Source organism: Colobus angolensis, unplaced genomic scaffold (genome assembly GCF_000951035.1).
Source record: "Colobus angolensis palliatus isolate OR3802 unplaced genomic scaffold, Cang.pa_1.0 Scaffold3, whole genome shotgun sequence".
In the NCBI taxonomy this organism is placed as follows: Eukaryota; Metazoa; Chordata; class Mammalia; order Primates; family Cercopithecidae; genus Colobus; species Colobus angolensis.
The window spans coordinates 25727293-25754808 of NW_012116265.1; the positions used below are offsets into that span (position 1 = coordinate 25727293).

The 27516-nt window shown below is 46.2% G+C and overlaps 2 protein-coding genes across 2 annotated transcripts in view; one reads left to right on the plus strand and one right to left on the minus strand.

Annotated features, from left to right (window-relative positions):
- Positions 1 to 5534: 5534 nt before the first annotated feature.
- LOC105517237 lies at positions 5535 to 7367 on the plus strand. Its single transcript, XM_011949707.1, has 2 exons — positions 5535 to 6145; positions 7183 to 7367. Exons 1-2 carry the CDS (start codon positions 5920 to 5922, stop codon positions 7323 to 7325), a joined length of 369 nt encoding a protein of 122 aa, XP_011805097.1. The 5' UTR covers positions 5535 to 5919; the 3' UTR covers positions 7326 to 7367.
- A 16461-nt stretch (positions 7368 to 23828) lies between these two features.
- The window catches only part of RAD51B (RAD51 paralog B), an 800423-nt gene continuing 796735 nt past the window's right edge, over positions 23829 to 27516 (minus strand). Inside the window, exon 11 of the mRNA XM_011949703.1 lies at positions 23829 to 24829. Within this exon, the coding sequence (XP_011805093.1) occupies positions 24546 to 24829 (284 nt within the window). The 3' untranslated portion in view covers positions 23829 to 24545. The remainder of the gene's footprint in view (positions 24830 to 27516) is intronic.

Here is a 27516-nt window from a genome sequence, read left to right on the forward strand (position 1 = left end):
CCTGGAGAAAGGGATCTGGGGCTAAGGGGAGTGGGAGGCGAAGGCGACGGGCTTTTGAGCACGTTCTCTCCTCCCTACGTCACAAGGCACTTCATCCTTCATTCCTCTGGCATTGCCGTTCTTGCACAGCTGTTTTCTGACCCACAACTGGAGACTGTTGAAGGCATTCAGTTTAGGTACAAAAGTGGATGCGCTAAGCAGAGGGAGTGGCTTCAGGATGGTGTACTAGTAATCATTGATAACAGTAATAATACAAAGAATAACCAGTATGTATTGGGGGCTCATTGATTACCTTGTTGAATCCTCAATAACTCTATGAGGTAGGTGCCATTTTACCCAGGAGGAAACTGAGGCTTGGAGAGGCTAAGTAACTTGCCCAAGTTTGCACAGTTAGGAAGAGCTGACGGTAGGAGTCCAACTCAAGAGGTTGGACTTTAGAGCCCAGGTTCTTGATGCAGACAGGAGGCCAGAACTTGCTTATTCCTGTCAAACTTCAGCAGTCTTGGTCAGTGACAAGCAACTGGAAGACAGTTGCCAAACTCTCTCTGTGCACATTTTGGACGGGCCCAAGGTAACTTGGGCAGTTGCCCCTGGCTACCACCCAAGTGAGCCTGAGCTGTGGTCTCATACCTCACTTGCTGGAACAATCCAAGCCCAGTGTTGTCCAAACAGCCCTGGCCAAGAAGAGGCCACTCCCCTACCCTGTTGTCCAGGATGGTCACATCTTAGGGCGAGGTAGGAACAACAATGGGTGTGTGTGGGTGGGGGTAGCCCCACCACCTCCAGCCTACAGGCTTCCCTACTTCAGGATCGCCCTGGCTGGTGGCCTGGGCTTCGGGCTTTTCTGTGCTCTGAGCACATCTAAACATTTGGAGAAAAACAAGAAAGTGAACAATAGACGCTTGTGGGCTGGAGAACAGGGTTAACTTCCCCCAGGGACTAGAGCACTGTTCATAAACTGCCCCAGCTGCACTCTCACGGTCAGGATGTCACCGGAGCCTCGCTGAATTACAGCCTTGTCCTCTCCAGGGGTGGGCTGCGGACTCCTGTTATACATCGTGGGGGGAATGCGAATGCAGTGGGGGAGCCAGCCATTTGGGGGAAGGCGTATTCTCCTGCTTGAATTTTAGGAAATCACATAAAAAATATGCATCCGAGCCTCGGCGTTGTAGCTCTGCCAAATCATCCCCTGACAGACATGTCCTGATCACAGCTGTTTGCCTCCCAGGAAAGGAATCAGGTTTCTGTCAAGTGGACTCTGGGCATAGCCCCAGAGAGTTTGATGGGGTCCCAAGGACCTGGAGAGTCTGTGGAACTAACTTGTGTGGAGAGTAGTTTGGACAGGAGGCAATGGCCTTGGTGTCCTCAAAAAGAGGCCCAGGGCTGGGTGTGGTGGCTCATGCCTATAATCCCAGCACTTTGGGAGGCCAAGACAGAAGGATCACTTGAGCCCATGTGTTCAAGACCAGCCTGGGCAAGATGGTGAGAACCCCTCTCTACCAAAAAAAAAAAAAGAAAGAAAAAAAAAAAGAAAAGAAAAAATCAGCTGGGCATGGTGGTATGCCCTTACAGTACCAGCTACTCAGGAGGCTGGGGTGGGAGGATCACTTGAGCCTGGGTGGTCAAGGTTGCAGTGAGCTGTGATCGTACCACTGCACTCCAGCCTGGGCAACAGAGCAATACCTTGACTGTAAAAAGTAAAGGCCCACTGGTCATTGCACTTGAGTAGAGTGGGCATGGTGGGCCAACGGTGGGTTTCTTGGAGCTGGCTCCCCTCAGGCTTTTTGGACAATTGCTTCCCATCATCACAGCCATGGGCAGCAGGGGCATGGTATGTTACGTCAAGAACAAGTTGGTGAGTGAACCAGTGTAAAACAGAGCTCAGACACCCTCCTCATTCATACCTGGCCTGGTGGTGCCAACCAGGCCCCGTCAGGCTGAATCCCTCCATCCGGAACTCCCGGTCTCCATCCCCAGGACCCTAGACAACTCGTGAGGGATGTCCCCGTCTGGATGGCATCCCTGGAAAAGGCCGCAGTGTTTCTAAAGAGGCTGTTCAGACATCACATCACAGTCCCAGACGGCCGAGCGGCTCCTGTGCTCACTTGGCCGCTCTCCTTGAGAAACACTTTGGATGAGAGAGTGCTTCAAGGTTGTTTTGCCTGAAGGAAGTGGTAAGAATTCAGCGAGCACCCCACAGTTGAAGGAAAAGTCGGTGGCTTTACTTACTGAAAGTATTAGTAAAGAACCCCCCTGAGGATGTGAAGCTCCAGACACTAGATGGGCAAGAAGGCTCCAGATGAGGGGCCTTGGAGGCAAAGACAGTGGAATTTAGAAACAAATGGTTTGGCTTCTGGAGAAGAAAGAAAGGGTTTCTTGGTGTCTAAGAGGTTTAAAATGGCTGTGCTAGGTCATGCCTAGAGCATGATCCAAAGGCAAAGGTCAATAGTGTTTTGCTGAAGAGGTCTTCCTGAGAACACAGCATTCCTTCCTGGCCTGCTTCACTTAGCAGACTCTCACTGAGGGCTCCTGGGATGCAGAGGATCGAAAGATGAACTAGAAATCTCACCTTCAAACTCTCCCAGGCCAGCCAGTGATGGTGACACAGTGTGGACAGAGCAAGAATATGAGGTGGATGGCCAGCACGCAGCGCACACACAGACACTGGAGCCTGGGGAGGCAGGAGCCTGAGTGGCGTCTTCAAGGGTGAGCCAAAGCTGGCCAGGCAGCCAAGGAGGTAGGACAGACACTCCCAGCAGAGGGAACAGACTGTGCAACGGCTGCCAGTGACAGCATGGCCCCCAGGGAGAGTTGGGACAGTGGTAAAGCGACGGATGCCCAAACAGGAAAAGGTGCACCTTATACTCCTTGCTTTTAACTCCCTAAATTTTCTATATGCCGGGCACACAGGAGCTTCAAAACCTTGTGGCACGAGGGCCTCTCTTGAGTCAACTTCCATCCATTCTAGCACATTAACTAAAGGCCTGTCCCCAGCTTCCGAGCTGTAGTGACTCCCCAAGGGATCAGTCTCCAGGCCACTCCCTCCTCCCATACCCTAATACTGTCCTGAAAACCCTCTGGTCCACCATGTCAGAGGCAAGCAGTACACTTGCATGTTATGAGGGACGGTTCTGTTCCCAGGAAATGAAACAATATTATCACTGTATTTTCCTGACTTCCGGTCTCACAGCGTCTCCCCAACCCAGTCCTGAAAAACTGCTATTAAATCAATGCAGCTTTAGAATTGAGGGAATCCAATAAAACCCAACTACACCCACCTTTTAGATACAATCTTTGACCATATACGTCCAGAATTTCATATATACTCCCTAATTGTATTCTTTTTCTTCACAATTGGACACATAGTTGACTGGCTTAACTCCAGTGAGCATTTGATTGAGGCTAAATAATCCCACGTTCAGCGTGCCTAATGATTTCCATCTTTGTCTCAATTATATGAGCTCTGTGAGACCTGCCCTTCTTATCACGAGAATCAGCACTTCATTTTTCCATTTCCACTTATTATTATAAAATAATAGGGCCAAAATGCAAGAAAATATTCAGATACTTGCACAAACACTGCTGAACAGTCCAAAGGTGACGCTGTTGAAATGCAGTTGTTGGCCGGCAGGCAGCATTACCATGTGATGGCTTTGAAATGTTCCTTCATCTGCCAGCCTGGGAGAGCTTGAAACCAGGGGTTGGTTCAAGGGGTTGGAATGGTGGTGGTGGTATGGGTCAATGTAGAACATATGAAAAAAAGGATGTGCCAGTAAAAGTTACGTGCCAAAGGTTGTCTAGAACCATCCCACCCTCTGAAGCTCAGGGGGGGTATAAATCCCAGCACCTCCTGCCCAGATGGGCAGGCACTGCTATAGGATGAGGCTGCTGGTGAAGGTTTCTCTCCAAGCAGCTGGTATTGCATCACAAATGTGCTGGAGTAAACCTTCCAACGTCTCCAAGTCTGGAGGTGCATGGGGGGTGGGGTAGGGACTGCCATGCTATTTTATAGCTGGGGAGATTCTGCACACTCATCCGAGAGAGAGGTCAAGTTCTAGGTCACACCTTCCCAGACGTGGCTCCAGGCTGGCCTGCTGCAGGGGGACTAGTGGGGGAGAAAGAGCAGACTGCTATCATCTATAGAGATAGGGGGCTTACTGGCCAGCAGAGTGGTGAAAGGATACTTAGTGTTGCTTGAAGAAATTCCTCAGGAGGCTCAAGAGTGCCTGGAAACAAACACCCAGGATTTCTTTGCCACTTAGCAACCCAGGCAGTGGAACGTGACTTACGTCTCTAAGCTTGCAGTGAGCACGGTCCTGGCAAGCTCAGCATTCCTAGGGGCTGTACTGAGAAGAGACTCCCTCTCCTCAAAGTTACCTGAATACCAAACACCTTTCCTCAAACCTTCTTACTCTGGAGTCAGAATCCTCCCTGATGTGGTAAGAATTTTGTGAGAAGTGGTAGGAAACCTGGTCTTTTAGTTCATGACTAGCGTGTTAGAAGGGACCGAACCCGGTCATAGGGACAGGAGACTTGGCCTCCAGGCTCACCTCTGCCCTGTCTTTCCGAATGGCTCTGGACAAGTTCCTTCGTTTGCAAAATAAGACTGTTGGTCTATGATGGATTAGTTTTAATACTCAAGTATTAGAGTACTGGTGAAATGTGACAATATGTGAAAAGTGAAAATTATAAAGTATGACTTAAAATAAATATCTTAGGAGGTACGTATGCATTCTGCAGCTGGGGAATGTAAGTCCAACTCTGGGATTTATAACAAACTACCACAGAAGGAGGACTCCTGGGCTCCCAGTCAGGCCTCAAACAGGCATTACAAAACGATAAAGCTATTTGCTTCTGAATCCAACCCTCCCAAGCTGGTTCCTCCTTCACCTGCCCTGGAAGGAAGGGCAGCAATTTCCCTTCAAGATGCTGAAGGTATGAAAGCTTTGTTCGCAAGCTGGGGTATGAACACCTCCTTTTTAAGATTAAACATAAGACCAAGCACACACTTTTCAGAGCTGCTAAGGCCCACATTTTGTGTTTAGCTTTGGGTTTCCAAGACCCAATCTGAAAGGCAGTGCTTTCTCTACTTTTGAAGAAGAAAATGGGAAAGAGAGGTGGGCTTGGGGGTTCTTATTTTGCAAACCTCCCTGGAGATAATGCAAAACCTCCTCCTCTGCAGCAGCAGGTAAACACCTGAGCTGGGAAGGAAAGCTACCTGCTAGTCCCAATGAATACCGGCAAGACAAGGGCAGGGAAGAGGCGGGGCAGCTTCCCTGCCAGCTGAAAGCTTACTTTTGTTTGAACCATGTCCCAACCACCCGCTGCCTCCCCTCAGGAGGGAGGGACAAAACCAAGAAGGGTGTGATTTTCCCGAGGGGCCATTGCTAAAATGAAGTCGGGCATCGTGTGGGGCTGGAAGCTGTGGCTGCAGGAAGCCAGGGGTGATGTCCTTCCTGCAGAGTCTCTCGAGTCCCGAACTTGCGGGAAGAAAGGACTCCCCCCTTTCACCTCGTTCGGGTTGGTTTGCGCTGGAATGCCACGCTTTTCAAAGTGTCTGAGTGATAGGCACTTTCTAAATATGTACAGCGATGGCCCGATAAGCAACTAAGCGTCTGGCTTCGCGGGTTCATGCCCGAGGCTGTGCGGTCGGGAAGGGTGGGGGCTCAGCTGAAACCTCAGCTCCTTCTTACAGGCCTGGCTTGGAAACGGTTCTGTTCACCGCTGGGGTCCCCATTTTCCAACTTGTACTTCTGAGACTGGAAGAAGACAAGAAACACCTCCCCACCCCCTATCCTCTGCTTCCACGCCCGCGACTCAGCCCAGGTGACCCAAACGGCTGAGTCAACTTGGCGCAATCGGAGCGTCCCCATTGCGCCGGCCGCCCCTAGCCCCCTTCGCCCCTCGCTTGGCCCCACAATGCGCCCTTGTGCCGCGCCTGCAGTCAGGCCGGGGATTTGGCGCAGGGATGGGGGGAATATTCGTCAGATATTTAAAACAGAGCCGAGAGAACAAAGCAGGCCTTTGTGCAGCGAGGCGGCCCGGGAGCTGGGAGCCGCCGGCCCCCGAGCACGGTGCTGGGCCAGGCGAATGCGCATGCGCGCGGCGACCTGCGAGCTCGGGTTCCGGGCCGGCTTCTACCCAGGTAAGCGGGGCGCTACGTTAAGCCCTTCCAATCCCGCGCCCCGGGGCGGCCCGAAGCAGAAGCTGGCTGCTAGTCTGCTGGCTGCTGCATGTTTAACTGAAAAAACAAATAGTCATCCTCCATGTTTCTATAGGACACATGGCTCAAGATAAAATGATACACCACTTGAGAACCCAAATTTTCAATGACTGGAAAGACTAGGACACTTGGGTCACGTAAAAATCAAGACATTTGGAAAATATGCCATCTTCAGATGCTAGAAGAAGATGGAACCTTTTGATAGGCGTTGGCTTCTTCCGGCTTGTTTATGCTGGGTGACCGGCTCTTTCATTTTTGTGTTCACTGTCACTTGGAATTTGGAAGACTTGCTGGTTGTTGTCAAGGACCTGGCTTTTGTTTTGGGTTGTGGGCTGACTGGATGGTGTTTATTTATTTAAAAAAAAAAAAAGAAAGAAAAAGAAAAAAACCCAAAAACTAAATAGCTAAATACAAGTGAAGTGTGCATGGTACAAAGATGAGATTGTGTCATGAAGCAAGAAATGTATAATTAATGAAATTCTATGCAGAAGAAAGAAAGAAGAGGAAATTAGTAGCTATTTAAATACATTATGTTATTGGGGAAGGAGATAAAAGTTTCTCAAGTAAGGTAGAGTAGGAGCGAGTTGGGAGGAGGTAGCATGTGCAAAGTACCCCCGTTCTGCTTTATGTTGACAGTGATTGCACCCCATAGGTAATGGGGACTGGCAGACAGAGGCTGGGGGAAGCCAACGGCAGGCTTAGAAGTGAGTTATTGTGCTTGAATTATTCAGATGGGTGAGAAAGGCAGTCCCAACCAGATGATTTCACAGCCTTCCAAACGCGGCTCCTGGGGCATGTCCAGTGAGGTTAGATGGACCTCCCCCATCAGACAAGTCAAGGGGAGTGCAAGGACTTAAAGGAGGTCTTGTGACTTGTATGCTAGGACTCTGCAGTAGCCCACCCTGCTCCGACTGTGGACACACATCTGAGGAATTTGTGGCTTTCTTTTCCCTTCATAGTTCAATTACCTGGTGGTCATAAAAAAGCAAAGGGATTTTTATGTGACATCATCTTGGCAAGAAGCTCCCTTACCAACCTTGACCTCCAGGCCTCCATGGCAACTGCTGCTGGGACATCATTGGCACCAGATTATGTCCCTTAAAGGCCACACTGCAGCAAGAGCAGATAAACAATTTCATGGCAACAGTCACGTAGCAAACTCATTCTTAAATGTGGGCTGGTTAGTTAGGATGATGTAAGTGGTTTTTTCCACTCTCTTCCACATTCTGGCTCCAGAATTCTGGGCCTAGGGCACAGTCAAAGAATGTACCTTGGGGTAGGAGGTAAGAAAACAGGCTGGAGTGGGACTGGAAGAAGTACCTTCTTCTAGACACAGAGACAAATTCTCTTTCCTTTCCCAGTTGAGAGTTCATTTTCTGTCTCGGTTCAACAAAGGCATGTTATCTTTATGTAAAGGAAGCTGTAATAGACAGTCTCCAAGATGGCAGCCTTTAGTTCTTTCCCTCCTCAGATTCATGAGCTGCTTCTCACCCCTTAAATCTGGTCTACCTATAGTGATTTGCTTGACCAACAGAATATGGTAGGAGCAACATTCTAGAACTTCTGAGGGTTGGTTGTAAGAAGCTTTGCAATATCTGCCTGGATCTCTTAGAACCTTCAATACTGGGACACTTGCTCTAGAAATCAGCCACCATCCTGTGAGAAGTCCAAGCCACAGAGAGAGGCCACAAATAGTTGCTGCCGTCAAGAGCCCCAGCTGAGCTCTCAGCCAACATTCAGCATCACTGCTAGCCTTGTGAGCGAGTGATGGTGACCTTGGATGTCCAGCTCAGTAGAATCTTCAGATGATTTTGGCCCTAGCCATTCCAACTGCAAGACATCCTGAGTGAGCTGAGCCCAGTCAACAGAGATGTGAGAGATAACGATGCATTCTTTCGAGACACTAAGTTTTAGAGTGTCTGTTGTGTAGCAGTAGGTAATTCAAAAGGAATGAAATACTAGATGGGGTGTGGAAGATAGGAGAGGACCTCCTGGTATCTCAGCACTTTGAAAGGCTTTATTTATCAGGATTTTTTGCCCCTGCATCCCACCAACACCATCCCTGCTTTCTGAGCTGTGTCTGGCATACTGTACCACACAAACCTTGCACTGCTCACTAACTGTGCCATGTGTATTAGCCTCCTCATCCTGATGGTGGACACCTTGAAGGTAGGGACCTATATGATTTGATTCCTACCCTCCTTAGCACTGACAGATTTGTCAAGCTGTTCCAGTGGATAAATATAGGGGATGACTGCTAGAGCAGCATCTTGAGGTATTTATGTGGCTTGGCTTCTGATCTTTGACATTTGATAACTGATGAACACGCTATTTGGGCCCACCCAGGAGCCAGTCACACCATGGAGGAGTCTGAACCTCATCCACACTGTGGCCACTCAGGGGAAGGAGACCAGGGCCAAGAACGTAGTTGCTAACCTCCTGCTTAGATTTGCTTCTTGGGGACAGCCCTGGAAACCCAAAGAAGAGCTAAAACTGTGTGGATGAGAGAAAACCCTCAGAACCCATTCATAGAGATACCAGGAGCAGCTGAGAACCTATTGTAGGAAGGACACATGTTCAAGACCTCCCCCAGCTGCCCATCTAGGGACATAGATGTTTAAGCCATGCTAGGGTCAGAAGTGGGAACATAGGTCAGCTTGAGTAGAAACTGGTGCCTGTGCAGGAACCCTGTCTTCTGTGGGCCCAGCTGCTCGGGGGGCCGAGGAGGGAGGATGGCTTGGATCTGGGAGGTCGAGGCTGCAGTGAGCCACGTTTGCACCACTGCACTATGGCCTGGGCAACAGAGTGAGACCCTGTTTCATAAAAAAAAAAAAAAAAAAAAAAAAAAATAGAAAGCCTGGTGAGCCCAGTGTCTACTCAGAGCTTAGGAGAGAGGGAGGAGAAAGGCAGGACAAGGGCAGCTCAGGAGGCGGTCCTTCATTCTGCCAATAAACCTTCTTTTGTGAATCAGGTCTGGCTTGAGGCACAGGGTATGCAGAAAAGTTCAAGGGAGACAAAGTCCCTGCTCTCAGGTAAAATGCCTGGAGGAGTTGTTGCTCCCATACACATCTCATGACATGGGCAGAGCTTGGCTGACCATGGGTGTAGGGGAGCTGTGGCCTTCCTTCCTCATTATATCCCAGTCTTCCCACTTTGTGAAAGATCTGGAACTCCCATGCTATAAGGTGGCATGAGTGTGTGCACTAGAACCACATGATCTAGTCCAGGTCCCAGCTCCACCATTTATTGGCTGTGTGACCTCGGGCAAGCTACTTAAACTCTCTGAGCCTTTAGTGTCTCATCAGTAAAAATAAGAACAGTAACGGTGCTTCATCTCAGGGTTGTCTGAGGATTTCATAAGATCCTCCTGGCAAAGTGAGCCATTAACTCCACGTGTGGCACCTGCAGGCACTCCAGAACCACCGGCTCCTATCCTATGTACTCCCCACGAGGCATGGGAGGGCTCTGGGTATGAAATTATCTGCAAAGTCCAAGTAACTTTTGCTTAGAAAAAAAAAAAAAGATGATGAGGGAAGAAGAGGAAGTCTCACTTAGGAATGAAATTGCCTAGGGCCCTGTTTCCTGAGAGGATCGCCCAGGAGTCATATGACATTGGTCTGACTTTCCTGAACTGCCCACGCATGCGCTGAGTTTCAATAGCCCTGACTGCCTAGGCTGCTCTTCTCAGGAAGCATTTGGGTTTCATCCCTTGAACCCACTTCCTGCTCTGGCATATGGAGGTGCCGGAAGTGCTAGGAGAGCTGTGATTGGCAGGCCTCACTCCCTGCCCATCTTCCCTTTTAGCTTCCCCAGAACCATAGCCCCCTTTAGACTGGGCATATGGGCAGATAACAAAGGATATCATGCTGGGGACGCATTTCTGAGAGGGAGTGACTGCCCTTGCCCCTAAGTTTGAGTTGCCTTTGCCCAATATCCCTGCAATGTAAAGTGATTGGCAAAGCGGACCACAGCCCTTGGTTCTACACCCATCAAACGTGCTGAAATCAGATTCTTTTCCAAGCAACACATCCACATTATGCCACCATCCAGACGACACCAAGAGCTAATCATCCTCTGGTGAGATGCCTTGACCTCCACGGGAAGGTTGTTCTCTTGAGAAAATGCCAACTTCACCTCATCTTTCAGGGGCCCCCTTCCTGACCAAAAGGCTCAAGGTAAGCAAAGCTAGAGCCCAGTGTTTGGGCTACATTCCAGACTCCTAGTGTTTCCAACCCAGAGGGGTTATACTCACTGCAAATCTTTACTCTCCTTAAAAGTAGTTTAACAGAAAGAAGACATTTGATCTTTCCCTAGTACATCTCAGTTGTTTGATTTTCACTGTCATGTGAATTCAAGACATAGAAAAATAAAACACAAAGCCCCACTGGCCCTACTGGTTTATCCATTATATTCTATTATTTTCTAAGAAGTCTGCCTTATTAGTATATCTGATCACTTGAGGAACACCTGGCTAGAATGTTTAGGTGGTAGCAAGGGAATGATTGGCTTATTTTCCTCCCCAGATGTAATTCTTTGGGCTCTCCACCCAGGGTCACTACTAGCCCATATGGCACCTATGTACAAATTAGAAAAAGGCACCCCTTCTTCTTTGTGGATACAGCCATGCCAGGGCACAGCTTGGCAGGACGAGTGCAGGATGAATTTCAGCCCCCATCTGCCTTCTATGCAGGTTGGCCTTTTGCAGTGAACAGCCTATGCAACTATACGTGGTGGCCTTGCCTATACTCAATGTCACTAGCTGTCATTTCTCTTCTTGGAAAGGTGCGTGTTGGAGAGGGAAGGGAAAGAAGATGCTTGTTACTGAACATTATGGACAGGGTCCCCAAGAGTGACACAATACTGTGGGCATGTTTTGAGGTCTGGGAGAGTTTCAGGGTATTTTATAGCTGGGCCCACTTTCCCTGGGACTGAGAAGTAGGGCTTGGAAATTAAGGTAGTCCTGGGGGAGGGAATAGCTGGTCAGTCTGCCCATAATCCTGCCCCATAATCCTGCCCAGAAACCTGACAGCAAACAGCCCTGGATGTGATCATTTGGATGCTTTAGGGGAATTTCCAAGAACCCTTCACCCTCTTCTGAGAAAAAGAAGGTAGGTCCATGGTGCTATTCTCCCCTTGCTTCCCATGGAGCTTTGGTCTATGGTTAGGACATCTGGGCATCTGGGCACAGGAAGTATTAACCTGTCTCCGTTTTCAGATCTAAATCCAATCACCTGTCAAGGGGCTTGCCTTCCTCACTTTGATGAATTAATTTACAGAGTTCTCCATGGTGTGGTCTCGGGGTGTCAGAAGGGGGCGAGTCTAGAAGACTCCCTGCGGGATCTCAGGGGTATCGTCTTCCCCCAGTGTGAGCCAGCATAAACACCTCTAAAACTGAATGAGCAGCACATAGCATGTCCCTAACACGAATAGACCTCAGGAGGAATCATGACATCCAGTTTTTTTTTTTGTAAATGGATACATTAATAGACCCAGCATCAAATCCTGTAAGTCACCAGGGGCTATCAGGAAAGGTAGAGATATTTGTTAATTTCCCATTCATTCATTCATCCATTCATCAAACAACTGAGTGTCTACCATGTGCCAGCCCTGTGTTAGGCTCTGGGGGTGAGGAAGTGAGTGAGAGAAATGCACTCTTGCCTTTAATTTAAATGCCATCTCCTCAGAAAGGCCTTCCATGATCACCTTCTCCCCAGACTTGTGACCTCCTGAGAACTCCATTTTGGTAAATAGCCTCCCACTTTTATTACTTGATCCATTTTTGTCTTCCCCACTAGACTCAGCTTCAGGAGGAGAGAGACCATGTCTTCAGGAATCAGAATGAATCAGCACCAATCCTGGCCCAAGATGATATGGGTTGACTGAAGCAGTTGTCCCTTATTGAGTGTCCTGGAAGGCAGAATGGCTCCTCCCCCATGATGCCCCTGTGCTTAGAGCATCTGGCCCCAGTGAAGGGTCTAATGCCAAGTGAGGATTCTGCTCCTGAGAGGGCCAGGACCAGACAATTGCCAAGATCCCTCCAGCCTAAAGGCAGTGACTCTAGGACAGATGGGGCTCTGGAGGCCTGGATGGTAACAGGATAACTGGAGCTCAGGAATGGAGGCCAGGTTAGAGGCATGCTTGCCCAGTCATTCCAGGTGCCCAGGTTCCAGAATTATCCCTCTTTAGGAGGGAAGTAAAGACATGAAGAGGAACCCTCTGTGGGCCTGTGCTGACCCATCTGCCACCCCCAGCCAGAGGCATGAGTGACAAGGGAAAGGAGAGCGGCGTTGGGGTTGCTTGGCCTGCCTCCTGCACCCCGAAGCTCTGGGTTCGATTACACTCATTGTCACTGTGCACAGAACCTGCGTCACCACTGGGGAGATCAGCTGGGCCCTGGTTGCTGACAGCATTGTTTTATTCTCGCTAAGCCACTACATCTTGGTTCTGTTGTTATGTTTCCAATAGCAACAGGAGGAAAGACAACTTTTTCTGCTTAGTGAGCTTATTTTTTTTCTCCTGTAGGATGGGCTGTAAACAGCCCACGGCCCCAGCCTGAAGTCTTGATGTCCTTGGGGCCCCAGTGTGGCCTTAGCCCAGACCCTGGGGGCCAGTAAGGAGAAGGCCAGCTTAGCTTTCCCCCGGGGAAACAGCGGGTGGCTGGGGTCATGGAGGATCTGGGAGCTGGGACCTATCAGCTCTTCTGGAATTGGGCTCAGCTGCCCTCTTTAGTTTTGAATGACTACAAAATATCCATGGTGGCTGTCTTGGGTAGGCCTAAAGCATAGAGAGTGGAGAAAGGAAAAGGAGAGAAAAAAGGAACTTAACAGTAGAGGAGAAAGGAGTGGGAGAGAATGGCAAGAGAAGAAAGGTGGCTGTGGAGAAGTGCAGTGACACCATCAGCACCCTTGGGCATCACTTGGGATTTGAAGTCAAAGAGGAGGACCCCGCAGGCCTGGATGAAAAATATAGAGGTTCTCTCCGGCAAGGGGCTTTTGCTTTCCATTAAGAAGGAGCTGCCATCATGAATGGATGGATGGATGCATGGACAGGTGGGTGGGTGGATGAATGAAAAAATGAGCATGGGATGGGAATTTTCCGGGATTGAATGAGTGATAAAGGAAGGAGAAATAAGTGAGAAGTGAGAGTCTCCAATGAGGGGGTTAAGCCATCTTAGGCAGAAATTGCCAAGGAGTGGTTTGGGAGGGACTTGCCCCGCTCCCCTCCAGTCTCCATTGGCTTCCCCTAAAGTCTTTCTAAATAAATAAACATGCAATCTAAGTGGAAAAATAGAGTGTTTACTGTACAAAACAGCCTGATGAAAACTCCCTGGCTGCTGTATCAGCCAACATTCCATCCATAGGTTCTCCTTTACAGAAACTCCCGAGTTGCCACTCATCAACTACGAGGCATTGTGTCTGCTTTCTCCAAATCTCATCCCAGACCAATTGTATTCAGGCTGTGGACAGGCAGGTGAGGGCCTGAAACATGATTAGAGGACACAGGGAAAATAAACTTTAGATTCACTTGAGAATAGGAAGAGTTAAAGAAACTTAAGCCTTTCAGTCACTCCTACTTAAGGATTTGGGGTATTAATTAACAATAGCAAATCATTGGGTAGATTGTCTCTGCTCTCCCTTCAGTAAAAATGTTAAGTACAGGCTTTTCTTCCTATGCCCAGTAGGACTAGTTCACTGGGGCCAGGATCAAGGGTTAGGGGTCAAAGGACTCTACTCTCTAAGCCTTGAACCAATAGTGTGAGCAGCTAGTGCAGAAGTGAGCAAGGCTCTTCTTTCATGAAAGGTTCTTATCAGAAACCAGAGCTGTCTGGAGGGACACAGTGAGTCAGATTACAACAGCTACCCATGGTGGGGACAGGTCAGAAGGGGTCATGCAGAGGCTGTAGGGAAGGTTGCTATTCTTAGGCCCCTACTACCTTAGGCATCTGCTGACTCACTTGGGAATCTCTGGACTCCTGGGTAGATCCAGTCCAACAACCTGCCTAGTTCTTGGGTAAGCCTGGATTGCCTTTAATGATAATAAATAACAAGAAAATATAGACTTTTTCTCTAAAAGAAAGATGCAATATCACGTTTAAGCCTATGCAAGAGGAAGGGTAAAGAGGTCTGATTCCCAGAGAAGCATCAATGTTACCCCAGATCTTGGAAAGACTCCTGGAAGTATTTCCAAGGAAAGGGAGAGAGAGATGCTAACCCCGGAGTAGTGGCCCTGGAGGCTTTGGTACTGAGTCACAACATGGGTAGGGGAAAGGTACATTATATTTGGGGCAAGGATCAAGTGAAAGTCTAGGAAGAACAGCAACCTTGGAGACTGAATAGGCTTGCCACATTAGAAGCCTCAAAAGGGGACTTAAGTGTCCCTTTGATCAAGGAGAAGACAAAAAAGGTGCACTATGCAGAAAATGACCTCCTCAGGAAGGCAAGTAGGTTTAATGGGTTTTCGCAGAAGGGTGGGAGACCATTTCATTTTCCCTTAAGGGACAAGGATCTGGGGATGTTTACCTGAGAGGTTATATGTTCATTGTGGCCTAATGTCTTTCAGAGTAGACTGTCACAAACTCTTTGACTCCTCTTGCTCATGGATTCCTTCCACCATACTTTTGGCTTCCATTTCTAAATGTGCTTCAGCCTGGGGGAGGCTGCAATAACTGACTCTATCTAACTTGCTTCCTTGACCTCAGGACTAACCTTTTAAAACTCATGACTTTTCCTTCTTTATTTAAAATCTCTATCTTTTAACTTATTATTATTATTTTTGAGACGGAGTCTTGCTCCGTCGTCCAGGCCACAGTGCAGTGGTGCAATCTCGCTCACTGCAAGCCCCGCCTCCCGGGTTCGCGCCATTCTCTTGCCTCAGCCTCCCGAGTCGCTGGGACTACAGGCACCTGGCTAATTTTTTTTTGTATTTTTAGTAGAGACGGGGTTTCACCATGTTAGCGAGGATGGTCTCGATCTCTGGACCTCGTGATCCACCCACCTTGGCCTCCCAAAGTGCTGGGATTACAGGCATGAGCCACTGCGCCTGGCCTTTTAACTTTTTAATTAACTCATTCTATTGATCTGTCTTTCTAGTTAAAAAAAAAAAAAAAAAATCTTCTCCAGGGAGCATGTATCAGGAGGTAAAAGAGTCCCTTGTGTGTTAAGCCCTACTGGCTAGGGCTAAAAGCTGAGTTGCTTGTGTGAACTTGACCTTGAGCATGATCCCCAAATGATAGTTGTCTCTATGTGAGTGGTCTTTATCTGGCCTCCTGCTCTCTTAGCACTGACCAGGCTGTATCTGTGGCTAAGACCTAGAGGAAAAAACTTGGTTAGCCTGTGAAGCAGAGCAGCTAAGTTAGGAATTCCAAGAATGGGGGACAAAAGAAAAAAAAAGGTAGGGAAGGTGGAGGGGGCACTTCTTTCCTCAGGTCTGCTGCTATGGCATAGCCTCCTGAATTTGACTTTCTCAAGTAGTCAGGACTAGGCTCAAGTTTTCAGGTCTAGGCTCAGGGCAAACTGAGGCTAGAGTCAGTAAAGTGATCTGCCTATGGTCTTACAATTACTGGGCAGCCGATGGTTTACATTTAGAGGCAGCATCAACAACTCTGTAGTATCAGTCAGAATTCTGGTGGAAAAATAGAGGAGAATTTAATGAAGGGACTTTTTATCAAGCTATGGACAGGATTTAGGGGAACTAAGAAAGGAAGGTGCAATACTTTAAGCTTAATCACATTGAAGAGGCATTACCCTCCCTAAATCCAAAGGGTCAAGAGGAAGGAATAGTTAGGAGAATCCACAGAGAGTACCTATAAGGAGAGGGCCTCCTGATAGGATGGTGACAGTGCAACTTTTGGTAGAGGGGCAAAACTAATCCACAGTGATTTGACAGGAAAGGATCTAGGGGAATAAACATCCTCTCTGTCTTGTAGTTTCCTGTTTGTGTTTCTCTTTGCCTGAACACATCTAGAAACTAGAGGTCAAAGGTGCCCCATTGATGCAGTCTAGACAGGTCGGCAGCACAAAGGGTGGCGAGTGAATCTTGAGAGCAAATGTAAGATAGCCACCTGGAAACACAGATGAGATTTGTTTGTAGTAACTTCCAAAATTTTTTGCTTCCATCTCTGTTGCCATACTTGTTCCTGCATGGCTTGCAGATGCTAGAGTTTGTCTGCTGCTTCCTTATATCCTGGAACTCCCAGCCAGGTTATCAGGTCTAATTTCTGGGCCTGCTTGCTATCATTCACCATTTCTTTATCAAAACCTGTTCTTAAGATTTTTGATTCTGGCCATGACAAAGCAACAGGATCCAGATGTACCCTCCCCCTGTACACAACTAGAAAAAACCAAAATAAACGTACTGACGGCTTCAGATATTGCACAACACACAATGCGGAACCATGACCCATGAGATAAAGAAAATACATGTGGTGAATGATCACCACAGTTTCTGATTGGAGGCACATTCTGGACTTTACAGCAGGGGAAACAATATCCCAAGCAGAGTATAGTAGTCTTGTTGAGTTAAAATACAGAAACGAAGGTCAAAGAGACTGTAGATGGAAATTGTGGGGCAGAATTCTAGAAAAGAGGAGACCATGTAAAAAAGCTCCAGAAATCTGCACAAGTGCCCTGCTGAGTGTTTAATACTAAGATGTTCATACCCAGAGTGAAGCTTTGTAAGTCTGGGCAAAGAATGACCAGAAGCTGTAAGCTGAAAAATTCAGAGTTCACATAGGACTCTGAGATGTACAAATATCAACCAGCTTGATCAGCTGGGGCATTTAGTAGAGATCCAATAAGGATCATATACAGACAGTAGGATTGAACTATTCCTAGAATAAAAGAAATGCTGGGTTCACTCCAACAAAGCTAAAAACAAGCCTCTAAAGGAATGATCTTATCCATAAGTAACTGCCTACTGGATAAAAACTCAATACTCTTTAAAGGAAGATGTAAAAATATACAAACATTCAACAATGTAACCTTTAAAATATCCAACATCTAAGCAAGAATTACTAGCCTCACCAGGTAGCAGAAAGATGTGACCCATATCAGGAAAAAAGTCAATTAATAGAAACATGCCTGAAAATGACAGAATTGAAAAGACAGAATGACCAGACAGGCACGTTAAAACAGCTGTTTAAGTATGCAAAATATACTCCAGGATTTTAAGAAAAATATACATAAAATGAGGAAAGAATGCACTTCTTGTGATGAAAAAGATAGTATCTTGCCGGGCGCGGTGGCTCAAGCCTGTAATCCCAGCACTTTGGGAGGCTGAGATGGGCGGATCACGAGGTCAGGAGATCGAGACCATCCTGGCTAACACGGTGAAACCCCGTCTCTACTAAAAAAATACAAAAAACTAGCCGGGCGAGGTGGCGGGCGCCTGTAGTCCCAGCTACTCAGGAGGCTGAGGCAGGAGAATGGCGTGAACCCAGGAGGCGGAGCTTGCAGTGAGCTGAGATCCGGCCACTGCACTCAAAAAAAAAAAAAAAAAAAAAAAAAAAAAAAAAGAACAAAAGAAAAAGATAGTATCTGAAATGAAAGGTCAGTGACTGAAATTCAAAGCAAACTGGATGCTACAAAGAGAAAAGTAAAACTGAAAACAGCAATAGGAACTATCCAGAATGAAGCACCAAGAGGAATAAGACTTCAAAAAAACAAAAAACAAAAACAAAAACAAAAAACAGAAAGAAATAAACAAAATCCCATCAATCCTAGGGCAATATCAAGTGGTCTAACATATGTGTAATTGAAAAAGAGAAAAGAGGGAGAACAAATTTTTGACAAAATCAAGGCTGAAAATTTTCCAAATTTGTTAAAAACTATAAATACTACAGATTCAGGAATCACAATGAGCCCCAGTAAAAATAAACAAAGAAAATCACACCATCATACCAAAGTATATCATCATAAAATTACTAAAATTAGTAATAAAGAGAAAATCTGAAAAGTAGTCGGAAAAAAGCTATATTTTATAGTGTCACAGAGAGTATAGGAAATACTGCAGACTTCTGATCAAAACTGTGCAACCCAGAAGACAATGGAATACTATCTTTGATATACTGAATGATACACAAATCAAACTCAAATTCTGTATCCAGTGGAAATCTCTCTTAAAAATGAAAGCATAATGAAGACTTTTTGAGAAAAATGAAAGCTTAGAGAATTCGCCATCAGCAGATCTACATTAAAGAAATGTTAACATAAGCTTTTTACAAGGAAGGAAAATAATACTTGAATCTACACAAAAGAATGAAGAGCACCAGAAACAGGAAACCTGAGGATAAATATTAAAAAATTTTCATTAAAAATTTCTTTAAAATGTTAAGGCAAAAATAATAAAGTACTGTAGAGTTAATAACATATGCAGAAGTAAAATTTATAGCAGCAATAGCACAAAGGACAAGAGCATGTAGCTAAAAGTAAATGGTCTAGACAAAACGAAATAAAGAAAAAGAACCCTCACTTCAAAAGAAGGCAAGGAAAGATGCAAAAGGTAACAAAGAACAGATGGGAAAAGTAGAAAACAAATAGTAAGATGACATACCTAAACCAAACATATATGTTACATGTACTTGTAATTAAACGCAAATGATCCAAATACCTCAGCTGGAGGTCAGGCACTATCAGACTGGATTTAAAAAGCAAGAAATTCATTTTAAATATAAAAACACAAATAGTTTAAAAGTAAAAGAATGAAAAAAGATATGCTGTGCAATGCTTATCGTAAGAGAGCTGGAGTAGCTACATTAATAATAAAAAAAGAAGACTTCAGGAAAAGGAATAGTACCAGAGATAAAGAGAGACAATTTCATAGTGACAAAAAAATATATATATAAGAAGATTTAACAATTCTAAATGTTTGTGTACCTACTAACAGAGCTTCATAATATATGAAACAAAAACTGACAAAACTTAAAGAAGAAATAGACAAATCCACAGTCATAGTTTGGATATATATATATTTCATCATTCCTCTCTCAAGAATTAATAAAACAAATAGTCAGAAAAATCAGTAAACCAGTAAGGATATAGAAGATCCCAGCACTTTGGGAGGCCAAGGTGGGTGGATCACAAGGTCAAGAGATCGAGACCATCCTGGCCAACATGGTGAAACCCTGTCTCTACCAAAAATACAAAAATTAGCTGGGTATGGCAGCATGTACCTGTAGTTCCAGCTACTCAGGAGACTGAGGCAGGAGAATCGCTTGAACTCAGGAGGTGGAGGTTGCAGTGAGCCAAGATCACGCCGGTGCACTCCAGCCTGGTGAGAGGGCGAGACTCCATCTAAAAAATAATAAAAAAGATATGAACAAAAGTATCAATTAACTTGATCTAACTGACATTTACAGAAGACTCCACCCAACAATAGCAGAATACGTATTTATTTTAAAGTTCCATGGAACAGTCACCATGATAGACTATAATTTGGACCATAAAAAAACACTAAGCAAATTTTTAAAATTTGAAATCTCACCACAAAATAATTAAATTAGAAGTAAAACACAGAAAAATGTTCAGAAGCATACACAAATATTTGTAAGTTAAACATTATATTTTACATAGTCTATGGGTCAAAGAAGAAAATGCAAAAATAATTTAAAATTATTTCAAACTGAATGAAAATGAAGACATCACCATTTTAAAGTGTACAATTCAGTGGTTTTTATCATAGTCACCATGTTATACAATAATCACCACTATCTAATTCCAGAAAATTTTCATCACCTGAAAAGAAATGCTATACCTATTAGCAGCCAGTCCAAACTCTTCCCTGTATCCCCTGTAAATCATGAATCTACTTTCTGTTTATATGTATTTGCCCATTTTGGATATTTCATACAAGTAGAATCCTATACGATGTGTCTGGCTTATTTCACTTAGCATTCAGAAGGAATTTTAATGAAATGCTTACATTAGAAAAGAAGAAAGGCCCATTTTTTACTTGATTACCAACATAATTCAGTAGGGATAGAATAGTCCTCTCAATGAATAGTGCTGGAACACATGGATAGTCATACGTAAAAGAATGAAGTTGGAATCTTACCTCACACCTTATACAAAAATTAACTCAAAATGGATCAAAGGCTTAAATGTAAGAGCTAAAAGTATAAAACTTTTAGAAGAAGTATAGGTGTAATTCTTTATGACCTTGAATTAGGTGATGGTGTCTTAGCTATGACATTAAAAAAAATAGATAAATTGAACTTCATTAAAATTAAAAATGAAGTGAAAATTAAACCCATGGAATGGGAAAAGTTTTGCAAATCACATGTATGATAAGTGACTTATATCAAGAATATATAAAGAACTTTTTACAATGCAACAATAAAAAGACAACCAATTTTTTTTAAATAGGCAGGGGATTTGAATAGACATTTCCCCAAAGAAGACACACAAATGGCCAATAAGAACATGAAGAGATGCACATACCACTTCACACCCACTAAGATGGCTATAATAAAAAAAAGCGATAATAATAAGTGTTTTGAGAATGTAAACAGATTGGAAGCCTCATATGTTACTGGTTAAAATGTAAAGTGGTGCAGCTGCTTTGAAAAACAGTTTGGTGTTTTCTCAAAAAGTTAAACAAATGTGCTAGGTCAACTGCTCATATGACTAGCATTTCTACTCCTAGGTATGTACCCAAGAGTATTGAAAATACATGTCTACACACATTGTATGTGAATGTTCATAACAGCATTATTCGTATTAGCTAGAAAGTGGAAACAACGCAAATGTGCATCAACTGATGAACAGATAAACAAAATGTGGTCTATCTATATCATGGAATATTATTCAGCTATACAACAAATGACATTCCAATACATTCTACAACATGGATGAACCTTGAAAACACTATGCTCATTGAAAGAAGCCAAACACAAATTGCATTTTTCACATATTGTATAATTCCATTTGTATGAAATGTCCAGAATAAGCAAATCCATAGAGATGGACAGTAGAATAGTGGTTGCCAGAGGAAAGGGGAAGGAGGAATGGGGAGTGACTGCTAATGCATATGGAGTCTCTTTTGGGGGTGATGAAAATATTCTGAACTAGACTATGGTGATAGTTGCACAATTTTGTGAATATACTAAAAATTATTGAATTGTACACTTTAAGAGAGTGAATTTTATGGTATGTCAATTATATCTCAATTTAAAAAATATTTGGTGTAAATGATTTTATGCTCCAGTGTTGATAATTGATAAAGGCTTAATGAGAGGCTCTTCTCAGCAATATGGTTCAACTCAGACCAACTCCTCCCTACAAAGGCTACAGAATCTATTTTTTCAAAAAGTCCAGCTCTTAGGACCTTTGTTCTTAGCTGTGGTTGCTACCAGGCTGCCTCTGAGGCCTGAAAAATCGCGTAATAGGCAGTAGAGGTTGAATTTTGTCTTTTAGTATCTATGCTTACTTTCCTGCAGTATGAGTTCCTTAAAGTCTATTGCTAACTTGCACTCATAGGCTGAATTGAAAGAATGAAGGATCATAGTGAGGCACTTTACAGTTTATAGAAAAGCATGTTCACATTCACCACTCTATTGACCTTACACATTTAGATTTAAATTGGGCATTCTGAATGGCCACACAACAGCAGGCCCTAAACTCTAGCCCCAACCTCTCTGACTCCAAAAATCGAGTCATTCTTAGAACAACTAAAATGTGCTTCTGAGCAAGTTATGGAGAAATGGTCTCCCACTCGCCCTCCCAGGAATATTATGAAGGCTCTTAGCCATTTAAAGAACAACTTCTGGCCGGGCACAGTGGCTCACACCTGTAATCCCAGCCCTTTGGGAGGTCAAGGAGGGTGGATCACGAGGTCAGGAGATCAAGACCATCCTGGCTAACACGGTGAAACCCCATCTCTACTAAAAATACAAAAAAACTAGCCGGGCGTGGTGGCGGGCATCTGTAGTCCCAGTTACTCGGGAGGCTGAGGCAGGAGAATTGTGTGAACCAGGAGGTGGAGCTTGCAGAGAGCCGAGATGGCGCCACTGCACTCCAGCCTCGGTGACAGAGCAAGACTCCCTCTAAGAAGAAGAAGGAAGAAGAAGGAAGAAGAAGAAAGAAGAAGAAGAAGAAGAAGAAGAGGAAGAGGAAGAGGAAGAAGAAGAAGACGAAGAAGAAGAAGAAGAAGAAGAAGAAGGAACAACTTCTACCAACAATCTTTTTTTTTGTTTTTTTGAGACAGAGTTTTGCTTTTGTTGCCCAGGCTTGAGTGCAACACTTGGCTCACTGCAACCTCCACCTCCTGGGTTCAAGCAATTCTCCTGCCTCAGCCTCCCAAGTAGCTGGGATTATAGGTGTGCATCACCATGCCCAGCTAATTTTTTTGTATTATTAGTATAGACAGGGTTTCACCACATTGGGCAGGCTGGTCTTGAACTCCTGACCTCAGGTGATTCGTCCACCTCGGTCTCCCAAAGTGCTGGGATTACAGGAGTGAGCCACTACCCCGGCCTCCACTAACAATCTTATATTGGTCTGCATTATGCAGAATGACCTGGACTATTAGTCATGAGGCAGTCCCAGATATTAAATAGCTTGGTTCAGTATGCTCACCTCATTAACCATGTGGTTTGTGGGTCCATTTTCAACCTGCAGGGGACACACACACATACCTCTCTTTACAGTAGGATATTGAGTCACCTATCTTTTCCCAGCAGTGCTGTGACCAGGGCTGAGTTCCCACTTGCATTTCCTTCTTCCCTCTCCCCCTCCCCCTTCCTCCCTTCCCCTCTCCCTCCCTCCTTCCTTCCCTTCCTTCCTTCCTTCCTTCTTTCCTTTTTTCCTTCCTTTTTTAAAAAAAATTATGGTCAAATATACATAACATAAAATTTATCACTGTAACCATTTTTAACTGTACTGTTTAGTGGTGTTAAGTACATTCTCACTGATCTCCAGCCATCACCATTATCCATCTCCAGAACTTCTTCTTGAAAAACAGAAACTTTGTATTCGTAAAACATTAACTCCCTATCCCCCTCTCTCCACCCCAGCCTCTGGTAATCACCATTTTCCTTTCTGTCTCTGTGAATTTGACTCCTCTTAGATACCTCATGTAAGTGGAATCACACAATATTTGTCCTTTGGCTACTCGTATTCCTTGATGGCAAAGAGTCATCTTGTTCCAGAGCTGGCCCATCGGACCAGGTGTTTGATGTGGCAGCCAGAAAGGATAATAAGAGGAAGGATAGCAGAGTCTGGAGTGCAAACACATCCCCAGACAGAATCAGGAGGGCTCCCCTCATCCTGCCGACAGCTGGAAATTCTTTCTGCTCTTCAACAAGCTGAGTGTTACAAACAGGAGACTTTTCAAGCCCAATCCCAAACACAGGAATTCGTCCCTCGTCAGTCTGTCTCCTGGGCCCCATTGAGACAGCTGGACTTCCCACGCAAGTGAAAGCATTCAACCGGGAGGGCCTTTTCCTGGGCCAGCCTGTTCCAGCTTACCCTTGAAGGAGACCATCAGCTCCTTAAGAGCAACAGCTATTTTTCTGTCCCAAGTTGTGTAGAATGCAGTGTGGAGCACTTTTAAAATGTCCATTTTGGCTATTAGCAGCAATCAATGCAATCTATGCCAGCTCAGGTTGACATGATAATTTTATTTACTTAGCTAGTCCTTTGAAATTCACAGCAAGGATATGAGCCTCATGCATGATCCTCCCAGTGGCTTTTGTACAGGTGAATGAACCGATTCCTTATTGCTGGAAAAAAAAAATCTTACACTGGACTTGGAGTCAGGCCACAGCTAGACTGGAAGCAAGGAGACTAGAAAGTGAACGTGGACCTGACAGGCTCTGTGATGTCCCAGGCCTAATCTGGTGGGAGTCCTGAGAACAGCCTGTGCTGTGTGTGCCCAGGTGCAAAGAATATGTAAGCCTTTCCCAAGTGAAAAAGCTTAGCTTTCTCCAAATTCCCATTTGAGACTGCCTATGTGACTGCAGAGTGTGCACACTGAAGCAGATAGGTGGAGTCCTATTCAACTCCTACAAAACACATTCGTTTGTTGATTTGTTTTATTTCTATACGGTACATTTCCTCCTAGGAGCTGCAAGGGTTAATAAGCTTCAGCAATCCTTTTACAATACAGATGCTGCAAGGAGGGCAGAAGCTCTAATCACTCTGCAGAAGACCCAGCTGGAGGAAATGGGATCTCATGTGGGGATCAAGGGTTGTAAGAGTGGGAGGAAGATTTAGAGAAGACGTTTTTCACTGGAGACAGTGTAAAACCATGTCATCCTTTGCTGAAAGGGACAGGGAAGCAATTTCCCTGGAGGTTCAGAAAGTAGAATTATAGTTGCTGTTGGATGTTAAGTGTAGATCTGGAAGTCGTGGTGAAAAACTAGGCTGGTTAACACTGGATGCTTATCCAAAGTCTCTGTTCTGATTCCGGTTGCCCAGTTTGTAGTAGGAAGAGCAGAAGAGAGGACAGTTGAGTGCAACTGTGGAGGGCACGTGGAGACACTGGGTAACAGCCTGGGATTCCTTGTTTTTCTGAGCACTGCATCAGGTATCAGGAAGGTGGGGCTGGGATGTGAGTCTGCTGCTGACCAGCATTCTGACCTGGAGCTGACTCTGGCCACAGTTCTAACATCTGTGAAATGAGAGAATAAGATCTGATTTAAATTTAACAAACTTCTATTAAAGATGTGTAGGACGGCCGGGCGCGGTGGCTCAAGCCTGTAATCCCAGCACTTAGGGAGGCTGAGACGGGCGGATCACGAGGTCAGGAGATCGAGACCATCCTGGCTAACACGGTGAAACCCCGTCTCTACTAAAAAATACAAAAAACTAGCCGGGCGACGTGGCGGGCGCCTGTAGTCCCAGCTACTCAGGAGGCTGAGGCAGGAGAATGGCGTAAACCCAGGAGGCGGGGCTTGCAGTGAGCTGAGATCCGGCCATTGCACTCCAGCCTGGGCGGCAGAGCAAGACTCCGTCTCAAAAAAAAAAAAAAAAAAAAAAAAGATGTGTAGGACACAACATTGAATAATAGCTGTTCATGGCCTGCAGGGTTACACAACTAGGGAGATGAGACACACACACACGTACATTCAGATGTGGCTGCAATAGGGAACGAACAGTATTTTAAGGGAAAATGAGGCAGGAGAGAAATTGGTTTCACCTTTGGAGGAGGTAGGCCTTGAGTATGGTTGAATAAGGTGCTGATGGGTGGAAATGGACATAAAGAAGAAGCGGTGTCTCTGGAAGATAAAAAAGAGGGACCAGAAGACTGCACAGGTGCAGAGGGGCAGCTCTGGCAGTGAGCAGCAGGTGGCTATGGTGTGAGCACAGGTACATATCACATAGCAGGGACTCAGGCAACATCTGCTGAGTGACAGTGGCGGAATGAGGTTGTACTGGAAGACAGGGGAGGCCCTGTTCCTGGCAGGGGAGCTACATGCATGTGGAGTTCATATGGGTTTCTAAAAGGGAGATGGGCCACTCTGATGGGCTCTGTGTCCAAGGACAGGAGGACCACAGGAGAGGAGGCCCAAAGGCTGAGAGGTGAGGTCCCGGAGGAGATGGAAAGGGTTTGAATTCAGATAGCAACACCAGGGTGGGAGGGATCTGAAAAAGAGTGCAGATGTTCCTTCAGGTGTTCGGAGGCTGATCAGACATGCAGGGAGACAGAAAAGAAAGTGATGAAGAGAATGTTGGGTTTTGAGCCTGGGCAGTGGGAAGGGTAGAAATACAGAAAGAGACAAGCAGCCTCAAGGAGAGGTTTGGGGAGGAGACAATCAGTTCAGTTTTGTGAGAAGTTCTGCAGGGTGTCTAAGCAGAGATGGCCAGCAGAGTAGGCCAGTAGAAATGTGGGGATTTGGGGAGCTGGAAATCAGTGGCTCATGGAAACACTGGCTGAAGATGTGGATGCGGAGGAGATAGAAGCGATATGCTGGGAGAGGAGGCCCGGCGGGCAGAGGAGCAGATAAAAAGCGCAGGGATGGGAGAGAAATGGAAGCCTGGCAGGAAGTCACCAGGAGAACCCCTGGAGGGGACACAAAGGGTGTGGGGGAAGCCCAGAAACTCTGAGGAAGCAGCTAGGGAGTTGGCTCCTGGGCCACCATCATGAGGAGGGCCACTAAGAATGGCTTTCAGCAGCAGCTGATGGCCAGGGCTGGAGAAGAGGAACGTGAAAGGACCCAGTGAGAAGTGTGTGATAAAAGGGACGAGAGCAGAGATGGTGTGCTGAGAGAAAGCCGTCTAAAGGAAGACCTTTTAGGACAAGGAAGAGGATGCCATGCTTGTGGCTGTGCACTGGAAGCACTGGAGATCGTGCTGCCACACAGCTTCCGGTCCAGGCCAAGGACGGCGGCCGCTTGGTGTGGAAGACACAGGAGCTGTTGCATTTGGACCCAGGTATTGAAGTTAGTTTTGCAAAGGACGTGGGGACATCCTCTGCTCTCGAGGGAAGGAAGGGTGGTGATGTGAGTAAACAAGCTCTGAGCGGGGTGAGTGGAGACTCCAGGGGCCCTGTGGGAAGGCCTGGACCTGCTCAGTAATGGGGGTGCTGAGAGATTCTGCAGGTAGAAGGTAGAGTTTGGGGTCTGAGGCATCTGAGGAGAGTGACAGTGGCCAGCTGACAGTGGCCTGAGGGGAGAGCCGGGACTCAGCCTGCGCTGGGCCTGCAGCCGCACCTCCTCTGGGGCCTGGCAGCCGGAGGTGTGGAGTGAATGGAGTGGATGGCCATGCGGGGCCCTCGGGGCAGGCCTGGGGAAAGTCAAGAGTGAGGGTGCTGAATGCCTGAGATCAGGCAGGCAAGGGAGCCCAAGGAAGCTTCTAGGGGGAGAGGCGGGGGCACAAGATCCAGGGTGAGAGCAGGAGAAGGGACAGGAGAGGGGAGGAAGCTGCGGCCGGAGTGTGGACATCAGCAGCCGAGTGGCTGGAGGTGTCTGAGGGAGCCAGGCAGGTAAGTGACAGATAGACCAGTGCAGCGGCTGAGAAGTGGGGTCCCCGGAGGAGGGGCCACAACATGGAGAATGGAGTGGCTGGGCCAGCTGCAGAACTGATGGGTGACTAAGGAAGAGGGACCAGCAGGGCTGGAGCAAAGAGCCTTGGCTGGGGAAATTGCTGTGGACAGGCCTAAGCAACAGCACCTGTTGGGAAGCCAGGAGGCTCCCAGAGGCAAAGGGGGCCTGCTCTGTTCATGCTCACTTAACCCCACTCCTTGAGGGCCTGGGCTGAGGTGCTGAGGCCTGAGTTTCATGCCTGGGAACTGTGATGCTGAGGGGAGGGCATGAAAGGTGGCTCCTTCAGCTGCTGACCCATGGCCCTGCAGCCTGC